General features: G+C 46.1%; 1 protein-coding gene across 2 annotated transcripts; it reads left to right on the top strand.

The window, feature by feature from the left end:
- Window positions 1-286: 286 nt before the first annotated feature.
- Window positions 287-5,096, top strand: LOC136504561 (phosphoinositide phospholipase C 2-like). 2 transcript variants are annotated; one of them, XM_066499500.1, is made up of 9 exons: window positions 287-992; window positions 1,857-2,053; window positions 2,487-2,622; window positions 2,699-3,004; window positions 3,082-3,296; window positions 3,725-3,842; window positions 3,976-4,128; window positions 4,233-4,319; window positions 4,424-5,096. In XM_066499500.1, the coding sequence occupies exons 1-9, from the start codon at window positions 675-677 to the stop codon at window positions 4,853-4,855; spliced, it is 1,962 nt and encodes a 653-aa protein (XP_066355597.1). In that variant the 5' UTR covers window positions 287-674; the 3' UTR covers window positions 4,856-5,096. The 2 variants fall into 2 exon arrangements, with proteins under 2 accessions (XP_066355597.1, XP_066355598.1); XM_066499501.1 differs by having other exon boundaries at window positions 292-992; window positions 4,431-5,094.
- The last annotated feature ends 16,638 nt before the right edge of the window (window positions 5,097-21,734 follow it).

Genomic DNA, 21,734 nt, shown 5'->3' with positions numbered 1-21,734 from the left:
CGGTATGGAGTATATATAGATAAATTGAGAAAAGAACCATGTTGATGATAAGTACAAGGACCAACAATTAACCATTCAACAGGCAAAGTAGTAGTTTGATGGGAACCAAAAAAAAAACTTTTTGTGCTGTGCGCGCCCTACTCGTAGATAGGGATAGGAATAGTTCATCTTTGATAGTAACTAGGAGTTTTATGGAAAAGAACCTCCCCGGTCCCCGCCTTTTCAAATGGTGCCTCTGCACTGCTGCTTCTTCGTCTTCGTTCATTTTCTCTCATTTTCCATGTGGTTTGCATAGCACAGGAGCAGGGTAATCGCTATCAATTATTATATTTACATAATTAAGGGACAAGAACAGGTCAGGAAGTGGAGTCCCATCTCCTGTGTCTGTCTGTCTCCTCGCCTCCATCCCCATTCCCTTCTTCCTCTTCCTTCCATCCTTCCTCCCAGTTGTGAATTGTGATTCTATTCCATCATTACTTCCCCCGAATCTCTTCGTCAAGTCAAGGTAACGCCCAACGCGGCCTCCACCAGCGCCGCCTAATAAAGCTTTTCACGCGTCGTCAGGCAGATCAGATTCGGAGCAACCCAGCTCGCTCAACAATCACCACCGTACTACTACGACTACCAGCAGAGGAGGAAGGAACAGAGGATCCGTCCTCCATCCTCCATCACCCATGGGCAGCTACAAGTACAAGTACTGCTTGTGCTTCACGCGCAAGTTCCGATCCCCCGACGCCCAGCAGCCGCCCGACGTCCGCGCCGCCTACCTCTCCTTCAACTCCGACGTCCACGCCCTCCGCCGCTTCCTCTCCCAGGCGCAGGCCGAGTACCCCGCCGACGTCGACCGCATCCACGCCCTGCTCACCGCCGCCTCGGGGGGACATGGCATCGCCCGCCTCGTCACCAGGTCGCCGGCGCCGGCGATGCCCACGCTCGACGACTTCTTCGCCTTCCTCTTCTCGCCGGAACTCAACCCGCCCATGGCTCACCAGGTTGGTTGCCTCTTGCCTGGCGCCTGCCTCTCCCTCCTCTCTACCAAATCCCACGACTAATCACTGCTTACTTAATACTGTACCTCCATTTTTATCAATCATCATCGATGCTGATTGATTGCCTGCTACATGATTGATAGCTACCTCCATCTCCATGCTCATGATTCCATTTCTGTCTGCTGTTAAGCTACGATTAACAGTCTTACAACACTAATGGTTGACTGCAATTGCAGTACCTTGTCCCGAGGTCAACTGTCAACTCCCCCCTCCCACCCACCTCAAAAAGATTCCAATTTTTTTCGAAGATTGCCGGCAGAACTTCTGCCAGGCAAATATTTTAATAGAGGAGAAAAAAAAATTCCAATTTTACCTGTCTCTGTCTTTCAATCCATGGAATTGTCGGAGGACATGGGAGCTTCATTCAGTTCCCCGAACATGCTTCAATGCTTCATTCAGTCATTGCCTGTCTTTTTCTCCAACACCGGTCATTGCCTGTCACTCTCCTCCTCTCTCTGTAGGGTGCTGCTATCCAATTCAATTTTGGACGCTACTGCTGCATTTCCTACTATTTGTTGTACTCTGCCTTCACATTGCAGCCACCAAATACTAGTAATAGATAGCCGAGTAGAATGCCAACAGTCTTCTTCTCAAAATGGTACAAAAGATGCGCCTTTGGATTACTTACTACTACTATCAATTATTAAATTCATTTCAAAGCTCCTAAACCATAACTCTTTGCACTGTTTGTGAATGTGGTGTGCTTTAGCCTCTTGTACAAAAGAAATGCAAAATATTGTTCATCAATACCAATAAATAAATTGTTTTTTGCCTCTTGTCTCACCATTACCTAAATTCTTTGTTCAGGTTCACCAGGACATGTCTGCCCCATTCTCTCATTATTTCGTATTCACCGGACATAATTCCTACCTAACTGGGAACCAGCTCAATAGTGACTCCAGCGACATCCCAATTATACAAGCATTGCAGAGAGGTGTTAGAGTCATTGAACTTGATATGTGGCCAAATTCTTCAAAGACAAATGTCGATATTCTTCATGGCGGGTATGCATTCTGTTTTCAAAACACATTCACTATTTTATTCCCATGGATTTACTGCAACATCTGCGTATAAAAACAACTGCATATGTGTGAGTATGGCATTATGGCTGCAATGTTCCCAGTTCTCAAAACCCCCACACAAGATGGCATTACGGGACACTTGAAAAGAAATCACATATTGTGCATAGTTTGTAGCATGGCATAACAAGTATCACCATTTCTTCAAGCCAAAGGATAAATTTAGTTCTTTTTCCCTACACATTACAGTGTAGCAAGAAGTATAATTTCCTCTGAACCAGCACCGTAGTTCTATATTTATATAAGCCAGTTTGTTATAAGTAATCCATGCTGCTTGAATTTGCAACCATCCTTTTTGTTCTCTCTGGCTTTGCAAAAATTAACTCCCCCACTCTTGTTTTTTCTTGGCATTTTAAAGGACATTGACTGCGCCGGTAGAAATGATCAGGTGCTTGAAGTCCATTAAAGAATATGCCTTTTGTGCATCAACATATCCGCTTGTTATCACTCTTGAGGATCACCTTACACCAGATCTCCAAGCCAAAGTAGCTAAGGTAAAGTTTGCTTAGTATATCAACTCCTTGCACTTGTCCTGTTTAAAACCTCAATTCTGACTTTAAGTTATCACAGATGCTCACTGAAACATTCAGAGATCTACTCTTCATACCTAGTTCAGACCCAATGAAAGAGTTCCCCTCTCCAGCAGCTCTGATGAGGAGAATAATCATCTCGACTAAACCCCCACAAGAGTACAAGGAGTTCCTCAAAGTTGAGGATAACCAAAATGGCAGTGGAAACATAGCTGATTTGCCAGACACAGGAAGCCTAAGAAGAATAGATTCAAATGCTGATAACCAAAATGGCAGTGGAAATCTAGCTGTAGACACAGGAAGCCTAAGAAGAATAGATTCAAATGCCGATGAATCTGATGGAAAGGTCTGCAATATCACTGTCTTGTCTAGACACGCACCCATGATTTAACGCAAATGAGATAAACTTATTTCCATAAACAGGATGAACTGGATGAGGAAGATTCCGACGAGGATGATCCCAAATTTCAGCAGGACACTGCCTGTGAGTATAGGAAACTGATCACCATCCAAGCTGGCAAACCAAAAGGCCATTTGCGGGATGCCCTAAAGGTGGATCCAGAAAAAGTCAGGCGGCTTTCTTTGAGTGAGACACAGTTAGCTAAAGCAACAACTTCTCATGGGGCTGAAGTCATAAGGTAATTTGTGTGATTCATTTCAGTGCACAAGAATACTAGAAGATTTGGTATTGAGTTGTTATAAGATCGCTGTTGTGGGTTTTATAATCTCAATGTCTTGTTGCTTATGCCATTGAATCTATTCCTCTCTTTTAGTCCATAGGGGTTCAGCAGGTTTATATTGTAGTCTTACATTATGTAATGTGAAAAAATGGGGAAAAAAAAGGAACTGCCAGTGTTGCCAAGGTTACAGGACACACATGATAATTCAATAAAAGGCTGAATTCCATAGCTCCGTACAAAAGATAGGCAACACATGCTATCTGTTAGTTGAAAATATAAAATTATTTATTCCTGAAACTATCAACATTAACCAGTATAAGATTGCATCTCTTCAAGGTAGTTACCATAGTCATACACTTGCTGAGGAAAATTTGAATTCTGTTCAGGTTCACCCAGAATAATATACTCCGTGTGTATCCAAAGGGCATGAGAGTTAATTCTTCAAACTATAATCCAATGAATGCCTGGACTCATGGTGCTCAGATGGTTGCATTCAACATGCAGGTGAGGTTTCAGTTCTTAACTGCTCTGTGAGCCACTAATTTCCACTTTCTTCGTGCTTTTATACTCGCATAGTATTAATATGTGTGACTGCCTAGAGCATTAAAGCATAATACGTTGGGCTTTCATTTTTCAGGGGCATGATAAAGCCCTCCGGTTGATGCAAGGATTTTTCAGAGCCAATGGGGGCTGTGGGTATGTTAAAAAACCTGACTTCTTGCTAAGGACAGGTCCAAATGGGGAAGTATTCGACCCCAAAGGTAGTTTGCCAGTGAAGAAAACTCTCAAGGTAGGTGTATGTTTCCCAGACTTTGACAACTGAGTTTGCTAAAAAAAAATGTTCCAATCGAGCTAGAACAGCATATACCTAAATTTGTTGTGTTGTCCAAGCAGGTAAAGGTATATATGGGAGATGGATGGCGCATGGATTTCAGCAAGACTCATTTCGATGCCTTTTCACCTCCAGATTTCTATACCAGGGTAAGGCACGAAGATGTTCATTTGGGTTAATAGTAGTGACATGAAAATGACATGCTGGGATGAAGTTGTAACTAGTGGTTCTCAATCGACATGCTCTCTGAAAGCGTACAGGTAGGGATCGCTGGAGTGACGGCAGACACTGTGATGAAGACGACAAGGGTGATCGAAGACCAGTGGGTGCCAGTGTGGGACGAGGAGTTCACATTCCCTCTGAGGGTGCCGGAGCTGGCCCTCCTGAGGATAGAGGTGCAGGAGTACGACATATCGGAGAAGCACGACTTTGGGGGGCAGACGTGCCTGCCGGTTTGGGAGCTGAAGCAGGGCATCCGTGCTGTGCCCCTGCACGACCGCAAGGGCAACAGGTACAAGTCTGTCAGGCTCCTCATGCGCTTCGATTTTGTCTAGCTAGCGGCCTGCCTGCACAAAAAACATTCAGATTCAGACAGTCAGGCACAGTGTTCTTCTTCTTCTACATCTACTTGTGTGAGTGTGTTTATTACAGGGAAATCAAGCTAGCACTATGTAGTATGAGTTAGCAATAGTGTGTGTGTATGTATGGTATAGACTAGATCACTAGAGTGCACCCATTATATTCCTGCCTTACGCCCACCTTCAGTTCTTGCGTACATCAATCAATGTGTATGTATGTACTGATTTTGTCTATAAAAAGCTGTATGGAAAGGAGCAGATCGACTGAGCAAGTCCTCTTAAACTCTGAAATACTTTTCAGCGAATGAACAATGTTTTCCTCTTACAACAAATCAGCATAAATCAAATTTCAGCGAAACGAACAGGGCAATGGACTGTTTGTTACTTGTGGAATTCTGGAGATGATTTTGCTACTGCTTGTAGCTTATTCCGCAGGAATGAATCTGAATAAAGCTTGGGTTGGGTTCAGAGTTGATACTCAAATTCTTTAATTTTCCTTTAGATAGAAGAACTCTGGAGGAGGACACGACACATGCGTGTGTGTTATCACCATGCTTGAATTATCCATATCGTTGATGGGGCTCCATTCTTTTCTTTTCTTTCAGGCCCACTTAACTTAATAACTGGTAGTAGTAGTAGTATTTTAAATGTAAAATTTAAATTATTATTACTACTACGATTAATGTTAACAAAAATTACTGGTTGATACAGATGATCCAAATCATGTGCGCGTGTTTACTACCTAGTGTTGTAGCATGAATCAAGTCTGATGCAAATACAAACCACACTGAATTTTTTAATACCTATAAAAAATCAATTACATAGCAAAAAATTATTATTTCACTCTTTTATGATAATATTGTGTTTTCTTGTGAGTACTAAATATATATGTAAAAATATTTAAAAGCTATTAAGATATACACTAAGTTGTATAGATTTATCATATTTAGAACGTGTCATCATATTGTCCGACCCCCCTATCAAAAGTTCTGTTTCCGCACCCGGGAGGGCGGCATGCAGATAGAGAGATTGCCCTCATCTCATCTCGGCCCCAGCCCTAGGGCCTGCGGCGACGGCATACAAGCAGCAGCATCTCTTGACTCTTCCACACCGTCGGCCATCTGTGTCAGACATCTCTCAGCACCGGCACCGCCGTCCGCCGAATATCTATATGCCTCATCAACCTCGCCAAAGATGTATTCTCTCCGTCCACAAAAGAATACAATTCTCGCTTTCCGAGAAATCAAACAGGTTGAACTTTGACTAAAATTATATAAATAAATACTAACATTCTTGATACAAAATAAGTACTATTAGATTAGTTATAAAATATATTTTTATAATAAATCTATTTAGAGACATAAATACTACTACTATTTACTATAAACTTAGTCAAAGGTGAGCTAATTTGACCAACACAAATCCCATAATTACATTCTTTTCTGGACGGAGGGAGCAAGTATGTCTACATCGATTCCCACCCGTGCCAGCCGCATCAATCAAGTGTCACATTGTTACTAAGGGGGTGTTGGGTTGCTCCTCCTAAATTTTAGTCGCTGTCCCATCGGATGTTTAGACACATGTATGGAGTATTAAATATAGACTAATTACGAAACTAATTATATAGTTTGCGACTAATTTGCGAGACGAATCTTTTAAGCCTAATTAGTCTATGATTTGACAATGTTTTGCTACAGTAAACATATGCTAATAACGGATTAATTAGGCTTAAAAAATTCGTCTCGTGGAGTACTGACGGATTATGTAATTTGTTTTTTTTATTAGTATCCGAACACCCCATACAACATTCTCCCGACATACCTCCTAAATTTTAGTAGGAGGATCCAAACACCCCCTAATATGAGCGAGCGAGCTTAGTTAACGGGAAATTCGAGAGACCATGTGTTGTCTTGTCCCAGCCAGCCAAAGTGGATACATCCCTCGTTTCTTTGGTTACTGTACAAGTAAAGTACTGCATTCGTCCAAAAAAAAGAATATAATTCTGAAATAGTGTTATATTTTAGTATATATCAAGTTTGACTAATTATAGATAAAAATGTATAAATATTTATAATATCAAATAAATACCATTAGATTAGTTACAAAATGTATTTTCATAATAAATTGATTTGGTGCCATAAATATGAATACTATTTACTAGAAATTTGATCAATTGTGAAGCGCTTAAACTGGCACGCATACTATAGTTACATCCTTCTGGGAACAGAGGTAGTAATTCACAATACCTACTTATTTTCTGTAAGGCCATGTTTAGATTGCAAAAAATTGCAACCTGATGAATAGTAGCATTTTCGTCTTATTTGGTAAATATTGTCCAATCGTGGACCAACTAAGCTCAAAAGATTCATCTCGTAATTTTCAACTAAACTGTGCAATTAGTTATTTTTTTTAACTACATTTAGTGCTCCATGCAAACGGCTAAAAATTGATGTGATGGAGAGAGAGTGAAAAAACTTAGAATTTGGAGGTGATCTAAACAAGGCCTAAGTCTCCAACGATCAGAACCCATACACGGCACGCATTCGGTGGATTGGGTAGCCTACAGGAAATGGGTGCGTGACCCAAAACTTCTCTTTTCCAACAGCCCACGCATACGCGAGCCCCGACTTCATCGCCCCTGTCCCAATCTCCGACGAGTCCGCTGCCCTCGCGGGTGGCACGCCGGTGGCCCCTCCCCCTTTGCCTCAGCCTGCAGTTCAACAAAGACATAACTCCTGCATGCCATCCAACTGAAAAACAATAGCAGGTGCTTCGCAGTCCATCTGACTGCAAGATCCAACAGCTAGCTATCTAGCTTGCGTGAGAATCGAAGAGAAAGAGATCAATCAACCAGCACATCACTCACCAGCCGATGTCGTGGTCGACGATGCAGTGCTTGCTGTGCGCCGGCGCGGATCCAGATCCGGTTGTTCTTCACTGTGTTTTTGGTTCCCGTTTCTTTCCCCTTCTTGATTCATGCTCGATTTGAATTTTGCTGTGAGATTTGTTTAGTCAGATTGATGCTTCGACGAGTGTTGAACAATCCTACCAAGTGGTTTGAATCAATTCCACTCGTGCATCAAGATCCAAGCCGATCTTCATTTTGGGGGAAAAACTCGTTCTTGCTCGAATTTCTTCGATTTATAGAGTTACAGTTTAAATTGAGCAATGATCTCCTAGGAGTAGCTTTTTATCTTCATTGCGAATCGCTGTGCAAAGTTTGGGAGCGATCCATGAAGATTTGAGTTGGATTTCATCGATTTTCTTGGCCGCTCCTTTTTTGTTCTTCGCGTGCGAGCTCTCTGTTCGTCGTGTGCTAGTTGATTTGGCTCCTGGCCGAGCACACCAGCAGCGCCCAGCACTGATCGGCTCTGGGCCGAGCAGCAGTTGCCCGCACCGCTCCTGCGGCGGAAGACTTTGCGTCTTGGAGAAAGACGACGCAAATAAGCGTCCCGGTTGGGCTCGTACCCAAAATGCATCGTGCGTCTTCGGTTGGAGACGGTTTTCTTCCGTAAAAACACTGTGCATGACCGATTTTGGATATGCGTCGCCCTTTGCATGAGCCATTGGAGACAGATAGATGATGCATACTTATGGTCATGGTGTGTGTGCATGGTTCTTTGGATTTCCTCCTCCTGGCTCCAGCTGAGCTGACATGACACCCTGCCTGCTTTGTCAAAAAGTAAATAAAATTCCCCAACGCAGACGCAGACGCAGAGCTTCACGTCTTCTATGTTCCTCACTGCTTTCTTTCTCATCTAGTATATCACATTCATTCTTCCAGTTTTCTCCACTGCCGTCGCCCATCATAGTAGCCTCCCCTCCCGAATTTTTTATTTTTTAGCTTTTTTTTAAGTTTCTCATAAATAGAGCTCTAGAGAAAAGATTTCAAAATCTAGACTCTTAGTTCGACGTCATCGATGCTGACGCCGAGCTAATACGTCTCGATGTCAGCGTCCTTGAGGCCGAGCTCTAGACTCGACACTGAGGTGACACTAATTTAACAGACAGCTCGATGTCATAGACACTGACACCGAGCTTAGCGCCGTAGACGAGAGGCCCTGATGGACCACTCCAGATCTTGCATAGGGAAAGGTTGCCATGCCTCGCTTTTTGATCGGTTGGGTTGGGTCCGGCCTCAGCAGGTGAGGTGGGGCACCACTGCAATCGCTTCTGTAGTCTGCCCTCTGCACCGCAGCAGCTTTGCTCTGTAGCGAAGGAGCGAGCGGAGGGCCTGCCGGAGGGAGAACGAGCATTTATGACAGCACAATGTTTTGCACGGATATCGAGACAAAGTAGCAGACGCCGCAGACAAAGCTTTTGAATTAAAGCATGGGCGCTGCTGCTGCTAGACCCGTCTGTCTCTTCTTGCTTATCGGGCTGTGTTAAACTGTCCTTCAAACTATTGATCTGGCTTCCACGGACGCCTCGCAACAACTGTCATCGATTTGATCTCTAGCGAACAGGGCGTAGATATATTGCACCACGTGAGATGAGGATCCCAGAAAGTACGTATTTTATATTACTAAAAACATTAGCAACCGGTCCTATAATTTCAATTATTTTTAAAGGAAAAAGCAACCATCTATCTCTGTACCACGCGCAGAATCTCTGCACCTCGCTTATTATAATATTTTTCTCTTACAATAAATTAGTGAACAGTACTTTTCAGTCCGACTTTTTTAGCGAAACGAACAGGGCCGAGACACAAAACCCCAACTAATTACATGAGAACTTATATATTTATTTGTTGCCAGCTTTCCTCAACGACTGCCTACCTTCTCTCTATTGGTCTACAGTACATACACTGCATATACATAGACGAGCAACGCCACACCTCGGAGAGGCTTCACTCGGAGCGCGGTATGATCTGTGGGGAGCGCGACCAGGCCGTGCGGGAGCGTGACGAGGCGCAGCAGAGGATCAGCTCCCTCTAGGCCGAGCTTGATACCACGAAGGCTCAGAAGCTTGAGGCCGAGGGCGCCGCTGCCGGACTTGCCATGGATCTCGCCGAAGCGAGGAGTGTTCTTCAGGCGGAGAGCAACGAGCTCGGACTCTTGAAGGTTGGCCTGAGCGTTGTCTGTGACAGCCTGCGGGTGGTGCAGGCGGAAGGGACCAGCTTGCTTGTGGCCAGTGTAGTAGATATCAAGTGCGGGTGCGCTAGCTGGCGAAGGAAGCTTTTCGCCTAGGGTTATCCAAGCCTTCGCCATCGCCCGCTCACATTATGATGATAACATCAACTTGAGGGCAATGAGCCTGGGTTTCGCGCCTAGCTATGAGCTCTCCGAGCTGGATGAAATAGAAGCGGTGGTGACTCCTCTCGCGGAAAGCCTGGCGAGCAAAATTGAAGATATGGTTCTCCCTCGGAGGGGTAGTTAGTTAGTTGAAACAAATATTTGTCTATAATATGTGGACAAGCGTCGGTACTTTTGTGTCCGAAAACAGATTCGTGACTTTATTTCGCAATTTCGTTTCGTTTGTTTGATCTTACCTTTTTCCTTTTTTGCGAAGAAAAAAGATTTATGTGATCCGACCCTTTCGCTCGTTAAGACTGTAGGGCCCGAGGTGTTTAGGGGAAATTTTGATTGTGCTGGTGAGCGAAATTACCGTAGCCGTCTGAGCGTGGGCTTTTGCGGTCTTACCTATCTGTTCCTCCGAACCTTGCCGCTAGTCTTGGCGCGAGGAAAAGGTCTGATGTAATGACTGTTTCAAAAAAAGAAAGGAGGTACTCGTACCTTTGTCAGCACCCGAGTGAGATCCGACCCCTTGCGATCACTAGGACCGGATGTTACTGGAGACTGGAGCGAGGGTCGCAGACTTAGTCTTGCATTCGCACGTACCCCTTACTTAGGATTTTAGCGATCGCTGCGCGACCGTGCATTTGGTCTTATCGCTGGCCCGTCCTTCCCTGAGCCCCCGTGCATGGTGGGGATTCGGTCAAGGGCCGGCTCATTTTGTGATTGTCGCCCTGTCCGTGGTTTTCGTAACTGGAGGGGTTAAGGCAATATCACTTGCCTCGATGGCTCGAGCGACGCGCTTTATGAGCTCGCTAATGGGGATGTTCGGACGGAATCTGATCCCGTTTGCTTTGCGACAGGGTTGGCAAAGCCCTCAGGTGGTGTTCTGTTGCTCCTTGACCCGTCTTCCAATAGATTCCCCCTTATTGGGGATTCTATGGGCTCGGTTAGAGGCTGGATTGAACTAGAAGGTTGAGATGACCCTTCCTGCCTTAATGCGGGTTGGGCAAAGGCCACTGAGGCTCATCTATGTTTTTCTCCCCTGGCTCTTATTGGACGCGAGACGGCCTTAGACCTTCGTGGGTCAGCCTTTGAACCTTGGTCTCTCGATCATGGATCGAGCGGCTCGAGCCCCCAAGTCTGTTAGGGTCTGTTAGGGGTCGATTATGTTTCACGTGTTACCCCATCCTCGGTTTCCGCAACCGAAGGGGCTAAGTTGACGACACTTGCCTCGACGGCTCGAGTGTCATGCTCAATGAGCTCGCTAATGGGTACGTTCGTGTGAAATCCAGGTCCATCATTCGCTGACGAGGTCGATGGAGCCCTCATGTGGTATTTCACTACTTCTTAACTCGCCTCCCGGCAGATGCCCAAGCCGTTCGATAGGCTTAGGTGGCCCATTGGCCTCTCCTCGACAGAGATTCTGTGGGTTTGGCTTATGGTTAGAATCGAACGAGAAAGGTCGAGATATCCCTGTCCGCTTCTGAGTGGGGTCGGGCACGGCCGCTGGGGCTCATCTTGGTTTTTCTCCCCTAGCTCTGTTTGACGCGAGGTAGCCTCGAGCCCTTCGTGGGCCGGCCTTCGAACCTCGGTCAGTCGCCGCTCATATTGAATGAGGCGACTGTCGCTTTATGACATGACATGAAGCATTGAGATGCAACGATTTGCATATGCAACATTTGGATGTATGGATTCAATGTACAATTTAATTGAAACAAAAGTGGGGGGTCGGTAATGTTACCCTGGTGGCATGAGCGACAGGAAGCTCTTACCAAATATGTCAGTGTGGGGTTCGGGTCTGACGTTTGCGACGAGGTCAGTATAACCTGCATAAGAATTGCCATTTTTCGTTTCTGTCTCTCGGCGGCGATCTAGGCCGTTTGATTAATTTAGGTGACCTGACAGTTTCTCCTCGAAGGAGATTCTGCAGGAGGATCCCTCCTTACCCTTCTCGAGAAGGTGGGAGCTAAAGCTTGCGATGCGAGGAACTGTGAATTCAATTATGCTTGTGAACAAAAAACACCATAGCCGTCGGGGCATAGGGTCTGGCGATTCGCCTAGTTGTATTCAAAGTTTTATACCCACACACCGTGCTTCTGGTTTTTAGACATAAGGAGGGGTCAGGCAAAGAGGATGTCTAAATAGGTAGACACTCTCGGCAACCCCCGAGTGGTGTCTGTGCCCCTGCCATTACCGGGGTGGGAAACTCGGTAATGAAATTAACGTGCAAAGTAAGAAAATGGAGGTGCTTACCTTTCTACGACCGTTTGTTCGTCGTTTCGCCTGGGCCATCCGATCGACCCAGGAGGCCTGTTGGCCCCCCCCCTAGACAGGGGTTTCGTCGTCGGGTCATTCCACGGTCTTGCTTGGGGAAGCGGAGAGTCACCTGCATGCGAGTGTGCCCTGGTTCTCACGCCCGGTGTGCATTAGTGGTGGGCCACTCCCAAGCAATGTCCTATTTGACCAGGCGACGTCTCATCGACCAGAGCGTGTCCCATTGGTTTCGACGCGTCCCCTTGGGTTCCCGTCAGCTTTGATTTCCCATCTGCATTGAATAAGGGAAGCAAGAGAGTTTTTTGTCCCAACCTTTCACCTTTCCTCAGTTGTTGCGCCTCTTCCTTAAATAGGGAGGGGGAGGGGAGTTCTCACCCCATTCTCTTGCCTATTCTTGGGCTGCTACCTTCTTCTCCTTATTTTCCACCGAATGCATTCCTGCGTCGCGGCAGGTCCTAAGTGAGAGAGGGTAATGCCAGGGAGAGAAAAACTCACAGATCCGCTCGTGAATCCGAAGCGTGATGTCGAGCTAGAGGTCATCCAACATAGATGAGGTGGTGTAGGCCGCCTTTGCTGAGAAGGGGCCATTGCCGCCGAAGGAGGAGGGGCACTAGAGGGTGTCGAGCGTCGTCGGACTTGCCATCGTTTGTTGTGGCCTTTCCTTGGTGGGAGACGCCCCCCGTCCAGGTGCTGTTGTTGGGGTTGTGGCTGATGGCGATGGTGTAGTCCCTAGATGCCCCGACAGAGATGCCATTGTCAGGGTTGCGGCTGATGATGATGGTGTAGTCCCTAGACACCCCGGCAGAGGTGCCGTTGTCAGGGTTGTGGCTGACGATGATGGCATAGTCCCTGGATGCCCCGGGGAGGGCACCACAGTCGCCGATGTGGTGCTCGACATTGCAGATGATAGTGCCCTCGAGGATCCCATGGAGGGGTAGGGCGTCGCCGATGGAGAGCGTGGCGCGGCGACCGTAGCAGTACTCGTAGTAGGGCTGGTCAGAAACTGTAATCGAATAAGTTTGTGGGGGAGGCCCTGAGTGAATAGTATTTTGTATTTATGAATACATTAGTCCTTTTCGTGTTGGGATCACTTTATAAGCGGTGGATTTGTGCAAGAATGAACAAATTTTCATCTTTTGTTACGACAAATAGTTTTTCAGATTCCTCTTTTTCTGTAGAAGAGGTTTCGGTGCCTTCCGACCCTTCCCATGGTTCAGGTCGCAAAAACTAGGAGTATGGGTAAATCAATTCTGATCACGCTGGTGAGCAAGGAGGTCGTAGCTGCTATGGCGTGGGTTTCCTGTAGTCGTACTAGTTGTACTCAGAATTTGTTCCCAAAATCTTAGTCCTTAGGACTTGTTATGAGAAGAATGGAAAACTTAGAGAACGTATGCAGAGGTAATACACATGAAGTGTTTGTAAGATAAATGTACTTATATCGCTTATATCAGCCCCGAGTGAGGTCCGACCCCTCGCAGTTTGCAAGGGTTGGATGTCACTAAAGATCAGGATTTCTGAAGACAAAAACTAATAAGGGAAAGCATGCATTTATTAAGGGAAAAATGACATAGCTGCTCAATGTTCCAAGCATTGGTGAAGACCTGGCCGTCGATGGTTTTCAACTTGTAGGCGCCTGGTCGGAGTACTTCTGCGACGACGTACGACCCCTCCCAAGGTGGGGAGAGCTTATGGCGGTCCTTGTTGCTCTGCATGAGGCGGAGAACCAGGTCCTCGATGTTGAAGGCTCGGTCCCACACCCGTCGGCTGTGGTACCGACGTAGCACCTGCTGGTATTTAGCCAAACGGAGGAGGGCGATGTCATAGGCTTCATACAGTTGGTCCATGGCATCTTTATGGGATGCATCGTCTCCCTGTTTGTCATATGCTCTGATTCTTGGCACTCCGTAGTTGAGGTCCATCGGAAGGATGGCCTCAGAACCGTAGACCATGAAGAAAGGTGTGTAGCTGGTGGCCTGGCTAGGAGTTGTCCTCAGGCTCCAGAGCACCGCAGGGAGCTCGACGACCCAGCGTGCGCCGAACTTGTTCAACCGGTTGAAGATCCTGGGTTTGAGGCACTATAGGAGCATGCCATTTGCACACTCGACCTGCCCATTCAATTGGGGGTGCGTGACAGCAGCCTAATCGACTCGGCTGTGTGGTTCATCGCAGAATCGAATGAATTTCTTATCGATGAACTACGTGCCATTATCTGTGATGATGGAGTTCAGTACTCAGAAGCGATGGATGATGTCGAGGAAGAACATCACAGCTTGCTCAGACTTGATCGCGGAGATTGGCCAAGCTTTGATCTATTTTGTGAACTTATCTGTGGTGATAAGCAAGTGGGTGTAGCTCTCGGGCGCCTTTTTGAGAGGCCCAACTAGATCGAGCCCCCAGACCGTAAAGGGCCATGTGATGGGGATCATCTAGAGTGCCTGGGTCAGGAGGTGAGTTTGCCGAGCGTAGTACTGGCATCCTTCACAGGTGCGTACGATTTGCTCAGCGTCAGCTACTATAGTGGGCTAGTAGAAGCTCTATCAGAATGCGTTCCCAACCAAGGTTCTAGGCATGACGTGGTGCCCGCAGATCCCACCGTGGATATCGCTTAGCAGATGCTTCCCCTGTTCAACGAGAATACAGAGCCGTAGGATCTCGGTGTGGCTCCTTTTGTAGAGTTTACCCTCTATAAGAATGAAGGATTTGGCACGACGTGCGAGCCGTTGAGCCTCCGTCTTGTCTATTGGCAGCGTGTCATGGAGGAGGTAGTCGAGGTAGAGTGTTCTCCAGTCGCCCAGAGGGTTGAGCTCTGTCGTTGGATCCTCTTCAAGCTCTATGACTTTGAGGCCAGGCGGAGCGGTTGGTGGGTCAGCCCCGGGGCTAGATCAGGTGGGCCATCATCGGTCTGTTCTGACCCTTTGTAGCACACTGAGGGTTTGTGTTGGTCACTGGTGAAGACACCCGTCGGCACCGGCTCTCAACCGGACGCAGCCTTCGTAAGTGCATCGGCCACCTCGTTGAGGCGCCTTGGGATGTGATTGAGTTTGAGGCCGTCGAACTTGTCCTCCAGCCATCAGACTTCTTGGTAGTACGCAGCCATCTTGGCGTTGTGGTAGCTTGACTCCTTCATGACTTGGTTAATGACTAGCTAAGAGTCACCCCAAATGTCGAGGCGTCGGATGCCCAACTCGATGGCTATGCATAGGCCGTTGATGAGTGCTTCATATTCGGCCACATTATTTGATGAGGGGAAATGGAGCCGAACCATGTACCTCATGCGGACCCCGAGGGGTGACACAAAGACCAGCCCTGTGCCAGCGCCCTTTCTCATCAGCGGTCTATCGAAGTACATCGTCCAGTACTCTTGATCGACGACCGCCGGTGGTGTTTGGACCTCGGTCCATTCGGCGATGAACTCAGCTAATACCTAGGATTTGATCACCGTTCAGGAGGCATATGTGATGCCTTGATCCATCAGCTCGAGTGCTCACTTGCAGTTCTTCCTGTGGCATCCTGGCTCTAGATGACCTCGCCGAGGGGGAACGATGTCACAACCGTTACGGGATGTGACTCGAAGTAGTGGCACAGCTTCCTCTTGGTGATGAGGACAGTGTAAAGGAGCTTCTAGATTTGGGAGTAGCAGGTTTTGGAGTCGGATAGTACTTCGCTGATGAAGTACACAGGGCGCTGGACTTTGAGGGCGTGTCCTTCTTCCTCCTATTCTACTACCAGGGCGGTGCTGACCACTTACGTGGTGGCCGCTGTAACACCCTAGGTGTTTGCCACCAGTTAAGCAATGGGTTTGAGCTAAAACATGGTATATTAAGTGATGATGAAGATGTCAAGGTCAAACCTATAGAAACGAGCCCCAACCTAAACTTGGATATTGCACCTTTGCTCGCCTATAGACCCCTTTTCAAGATATATGCTTGGGTGGTGTTATTGGAATATCTTCATGTGTCTCACATCAATACCCATCTATATTGATTCATGGAAAAGTTTTGTGAAGTTTGGAATAAAAAAGTCACATGAAATGATAAGTTATATCCTTATTGGAATGACTTTGCTAAGTGCTTGAATTACACTATTAAGTGAATGAGAACATGAGATGTCAACCAAACCTTGCAACCTTGTCAAAATGACTCTAGATGAACTCTACAACAAAAGTCATGAAAGGTTCATGTTGGGCAAATGCCAAAAAAATGCTCCAATGGATCAAAAAGGATAATTTAAGCTTCATAGTGATCCTACTTTGGTCAAAGTAGAACAGCAGGTTCTATACCAGTTTTGAGGTTGGACCTTAAATGAAAGTTGTAGTCCATATCATGTAGAACAAACTTTGTTTTTGGACTAAGAGCTAGATCATCTTGGAAGCAAGTCAAATCGAGGTCACAAGATCAAATTTGCTGCTGATTTCAGCACTTAGAAATATTCTAAGTCTAGAATTTCGCTAAGCAACGACGTTGGCATTCCGCGTTCTTCGAAATTTGTTAAGCAACTTGAGTTGGTCCAAAAATAAAAGTTGAATGTTATATTATGGAGAAGAGCATGCAAAAAGTTGCACTGAGTTTGACCGAGTTTCGACCTCCGAAAGTGAATTTCCGTGACCGTTATCAAGGCGCTGACACTGTCATTTTATGGCTTAATTACCTGCTGATGAAGAGCTCTAACGACCATACCACCTTAATCAAGTTTGTAGAGCATCCAGAGTAGAACAACTTTTCTACTGGCGCCAAGGTCCGAATATGCATGGAATATGCCAAAAAACGAACTCCAAGTCGGGCTCCATCGCGCGCGCCACGTGCTCGATAGTTTGTCTACGTGGACGCCATGCACCAGAGCACGTCCTGCCATGGCCGACGCGCGTCCTACCTCGTGCCACACGCTGCTGAACGCCCTTCTCCTCCATAACAGAGCGCCAGGGCTGCCCCATCCCTCGCCCGTCCCTTCTCGCTCTTTCGCTCACGCTCTGGCCGCACCAGAGCGATGTCGCCATGGCCGCCGTCGTCGAACTTCCTTGCCGTCGCTGCTCCCTCTCCTGCAGCCCCTCTAGCGCCGCCACCGAGCAGTCCCATGGATGCGTGTGGTCCCACCGGTGCTCGCGCTGCCCTTCTCCTCGGCCCGCCGCCGCCGGCGCTCGCCTGCCGAGGATGGCCACGGTCACAGCCGCCTGCTCACGTGGCCGGGAGGCCATGGGCCACCTCTGGAGGCGCTACGACCGGCTTCGGGTGTGCCTCGACGCCGCGGTCCTCGTCGGCCGCTTCCTCGTCGCCGTCAGACCCTAGCCGGCCGCCATCGCGCGTTCCCGGCGATCCTCCTCTGCCTCCTCTGTAAATCCCGACCAGGGGCGTCATACGACAATTCGACGAAAATCAAGGTCCTATCTGCAATGTCATAGACTCATGTGAATAGTGTCGTAAGGACTGGTTTGTAATTATTTTGCAGGAACTTTGGAAATTCATAGTAAATCGTAGAAAATTCGTAAAATAGCAAATGAGGATTTTTTGGAATCCTTGTGAAATTGTCTATGCAGTGGATCTATAATATGGCATGTTTTAGTTTAAATATTTTGCGGTAAAAATAGATTTGTGCAGTAAGGTTGTAATGCTAGTTGAATTTGTTATTTTTCATAACTGTAGATCTAGGGCTTCAAATGAAGTGAAATTTTTGTGGCATGCTACTCATGTGATAGTTGATGTGTGGTAAAAATTTCATGAGTATTGGATGAAGTATGAGTGAGTTATTGGTTTATCTTGCTCTCACATGAATTCTTGCTTTAGCAACTGGTCTTTTTCATAGAGGTTGCTATACATATCCAAATGGAGTGAAATTTGTACAGTAGACTATTGAGAGTATATGTGAGCCACTGTAATTTTTGTAGAAGTTATTGTGCACTTTTGGTATATGTTCATTAAGTCACCTTGTTATCTAAAATAAATTAAGAAATGCATTAAAAGAATGTATTTGGTCATGGACACTAGGTTTTCTGGTGTTCTTTAGTCATGTGTGACATGTTGGTAAAGTTGGTTTTGCCCAATTATGTATTTGCAACATAAGTTAATAATTATTTTCTTGCCGATGTGGTTTATGGACAGATCTGGGAACTTAGCAAAGTTCTTCATGATAATGTGCTTTGTTGTGAAACTTGTTTATACAAAAGTTGTAGATAATTCATTTATCTAGCTTCTATTAAAATTTGGTGTCATTTGGCCAAGTAGTTTAAGAGTTACAGCTGTTTAAAGTTGGGTTTCAGAAATGGCTGCTTTCTGTCAATTGTAGACCAGTTTCTGTAAATAGATATATTTGACTTAGTTAACTTGAGAATCATGCTAAGATGATTAAAGATGAATTGTAGAAAATTTCATAAGCTTTCCATAATGTCTTCTTGCAAGTCATTTGGATTTGTGTAACTCCAGTTATAGCTAAATCTTGTAGCTGCTGTTTGCATGTCTAGAAAGTGGCAGATTCCAATTATAGTGTTTGCTTGTATAGTGTTAAGTGTGACTTATGCCTTGAATGATGACTGCGTTAGAGCACCTGAGATCTTGGGAAACTTGTATCATGCTTGGTGTTGTTGTCTCCGTTTGCCATCTTAGCATGATTGATTGTGTGATGTTTAAGTTAAGCATCGCAAAGTACTTAAGTGTGTTAGTGCAAACTATGCTTGTCTTGCTTGCTATTTTGTGATGTGTCTCATGGTACTATTCTTCATATTTATGCACTTGCATATTGCATCTCATCTAGGTACGCTAGATGAACCACGTGAAGGACGTGATGTTGGAGCCAAACCCAAAGACGGTGTTTGATGAATCTGTCCCGAAGATGGAAGGACTAAGCGAGTGCTAGGACCTGAGATGTCACCAGGATGGTGCAAGTTAACTGAACTGACTTGTGTCGGATCCCAGGCAAGCCCCGGAGCATTATAAGTCTCCTAATTTATAAAAGCAATTCTTTCTATATATGAGTTACATATTGTTGCATTAAGTTGTAGGAGTTGATTGAAACCGTTGATGCATTTATTACTATCCTTGCCTACCTTATTACCTTTTTACCCTGTTAGGTCAGGATCGAATAACTGCTTAGCCTTGCTTAGACCGGTAGCGATCGGTGATATCCGGTCACCTACATTATAGGTGGTTACTGGAAGAATTTAGCTATGGAAAGAATGATATCCTAGAATTAACCATGTGTGATGGCTAATTGGAGACCGGACGGAAAAAGTTGGAGGCAACCAGACAGGGTTCTGGGGTGCTGTTAGTTTCCATCTGTGTCAATTAAGGACCGACCGTTGTTGGGCCTCGAGTCATGTTGAACGCATGCCTTACATTTAGCTGGCCGGATAAAGTACCTTCCGACCGCGAAGCTGGGAGATTTTTCGGGCCGAGTAGATTGCCCGCAGCGCACTGTGCCGGAGCAGGTGTGGTAGGACACGGGGGCGAGATGATAAGACCAAAGTGCAGTCAGTCGGCCCCCGGGTACATGTGGTTCCTGGCAAACTCGAGATTCCTGGAAAGTTGACTCGGTGATCAATATCTCACTTTAGCGGATGAGTGAGGTTTGTGTAAGGAATAAATCACTAGCTGGTTAGGAATCGATTCGAATCGCCATCACTCCTGGATAGTGAGCACTTGACTCGAGTTACTGCATCGTAGTAATTATTATGGAACAATGATGGTTATCTGGATGGTATGGGATATGCTAAATCTAAATTGGTAACTGGATGTTATTGGTTAATCAAGTGATTGCTATAGTACAGGTGCTTACCTAGATGGATAGGTCATAATAAAGATGATGCAAAGTACTTAAAATGGTTTCTTCATGATAGCTTATGCTTTTCGCAAACAAGTCAGTTAGCCCACTAAAGAAAGCCTTGCATAATCCTTGGTGTCGCTTTATTTTGGTTTAAGACGGGTAAGTCTGGCTGAGTACATTCGAGTACTCAGGGTTTATCCCACCTTGTTGCAGGTGATGTTCTCGACCTGTTGATGATGGTGGCTAACCACCGGTGGGCTCAGTGATTCTATACTTACTTCTCATCTATATGCTTTTGTCGGATGATGTCACTATGCTAGCAATATATTTGGAACTTATATTAATGTAATCATTTGAAAGCTATGTTGTTTTCACTAAGCGGTTTTGAAACCCAAACTTGTACTATTATTTGTTAACCCCTTTGTAATATTAATTCCGCTGCAACCCGATGTATGTGATGTGTATTTGCTTAATCACGTGATCTTGGTTGTGATGTTGATTTACCGAGGTCTTTCGGGACACTCGGCGGACTACCGGGTTTATATGAGTGAAAGTATGGGTGTGTCAACGTGTTAGCAGGGACAACCGTACTTGATCTTGTATAAATTGGGCGGTTCTGTCACAGCCGCTATGTATAGCAGGAGGGATTCTCCATCGCTTAGAGGAACTAGGATCGGGGGCTTTGTCAGGAGTAGTTTGACCATGTCAAGCGCCTCCTAGGCCTCGAATGTCCACTCAAAGCGGTCGGCTTTCTTCAGGAGCCGATAAAGGGAGAGTCCTCGTTCGCTGAGGCGCGAGATGAATCGGCTGAGGGCGACGAGGCACCCTATGATTTGCTAAACCCCCTTTATGTTCTAAATCGGGCCCATCTTTGTGATGGCTGAGATTTTCTCTGGGTTGGCTTCGATGTCACGCTCGGAGACGATGAAGCCGAGCAGCATACCCCTCGGGACCCCAAAAACACATTTCTCTAGATTGAGTTTGATGCCATTCACCCGGAGTTTCACAAAGGTTTGCTCAAGATCAGCAATGAGGTGGTCAGCCCATTTGGACTTAACTACGGTGTTGTCAACGTAGGCCTCAACGGTCCACTCGATGAGGTCCCCAAAGCATCTGAGCATACATCACTGGTACGTTGCCCCAACGTTCTTTAGACCGAATGACATCAAAACGTAGCAGAACGATTCGAAGGGGGTGATGAAAGATATCGCGAGTTGGTTGGACTCTTTCATCACGATTTGATGGTAGCCGGAGTATGCATCAAGGAAGCAGAGGGTTTCGCACCCTGAGGTAGAGTCGACTATTTGGTCTATACATGGCAAAGGAAACAGATCCTTTGGGCACTCCTTGTTGAGGCTCGTATAGTCAACACACATCCTCCATTTCCTGTTCTTCTTTTATACAAGGATGGGATTGGCTAACCACTCTGGGTGGTGTACTTTCCTGATGAATCCGACGACCAATAGTTTTGCTATCTCCTCACTGATGGCCCTGCGCTTTTTCTCATCGAAGCGATGCAGGCGTTGCTTCATCAGCTTAGAGCCTGGATGGATTTTCAAGGTATGGTCGGTGACCTCCTTCGGAATGCCTGGCATATCCGAGGGTTTCCACACAAAAGTCGATGAGCGCGCTTTCCTATTCATCAGAGAGCGTGGTACCAATGCGTACCGTTTTACCCTCAGAGCTGCTGGGATCTATGAGGACCTCCTTGGAGCCCTCGACCGAT

Source organism: Miscanthus floridulus, chromosome 14 (genome assembly GCF_019320115.1).
Source record: "Miscanthus floridulus cultivar M001 chromosome 14, ASM1932011v1, whole genome shotgun sequence".
Lineage (NCBI taxonomy): Eukaryota > Viridiplantae > Streptophyta > Magnoliopsida > Poales > Poaceae > Miscanthus > Miscanthus floridulus.
Note: the sequence above shows the minus strand (reverse complement) of the source record. Positions and strands in the feature narration are given on the sequence as shown.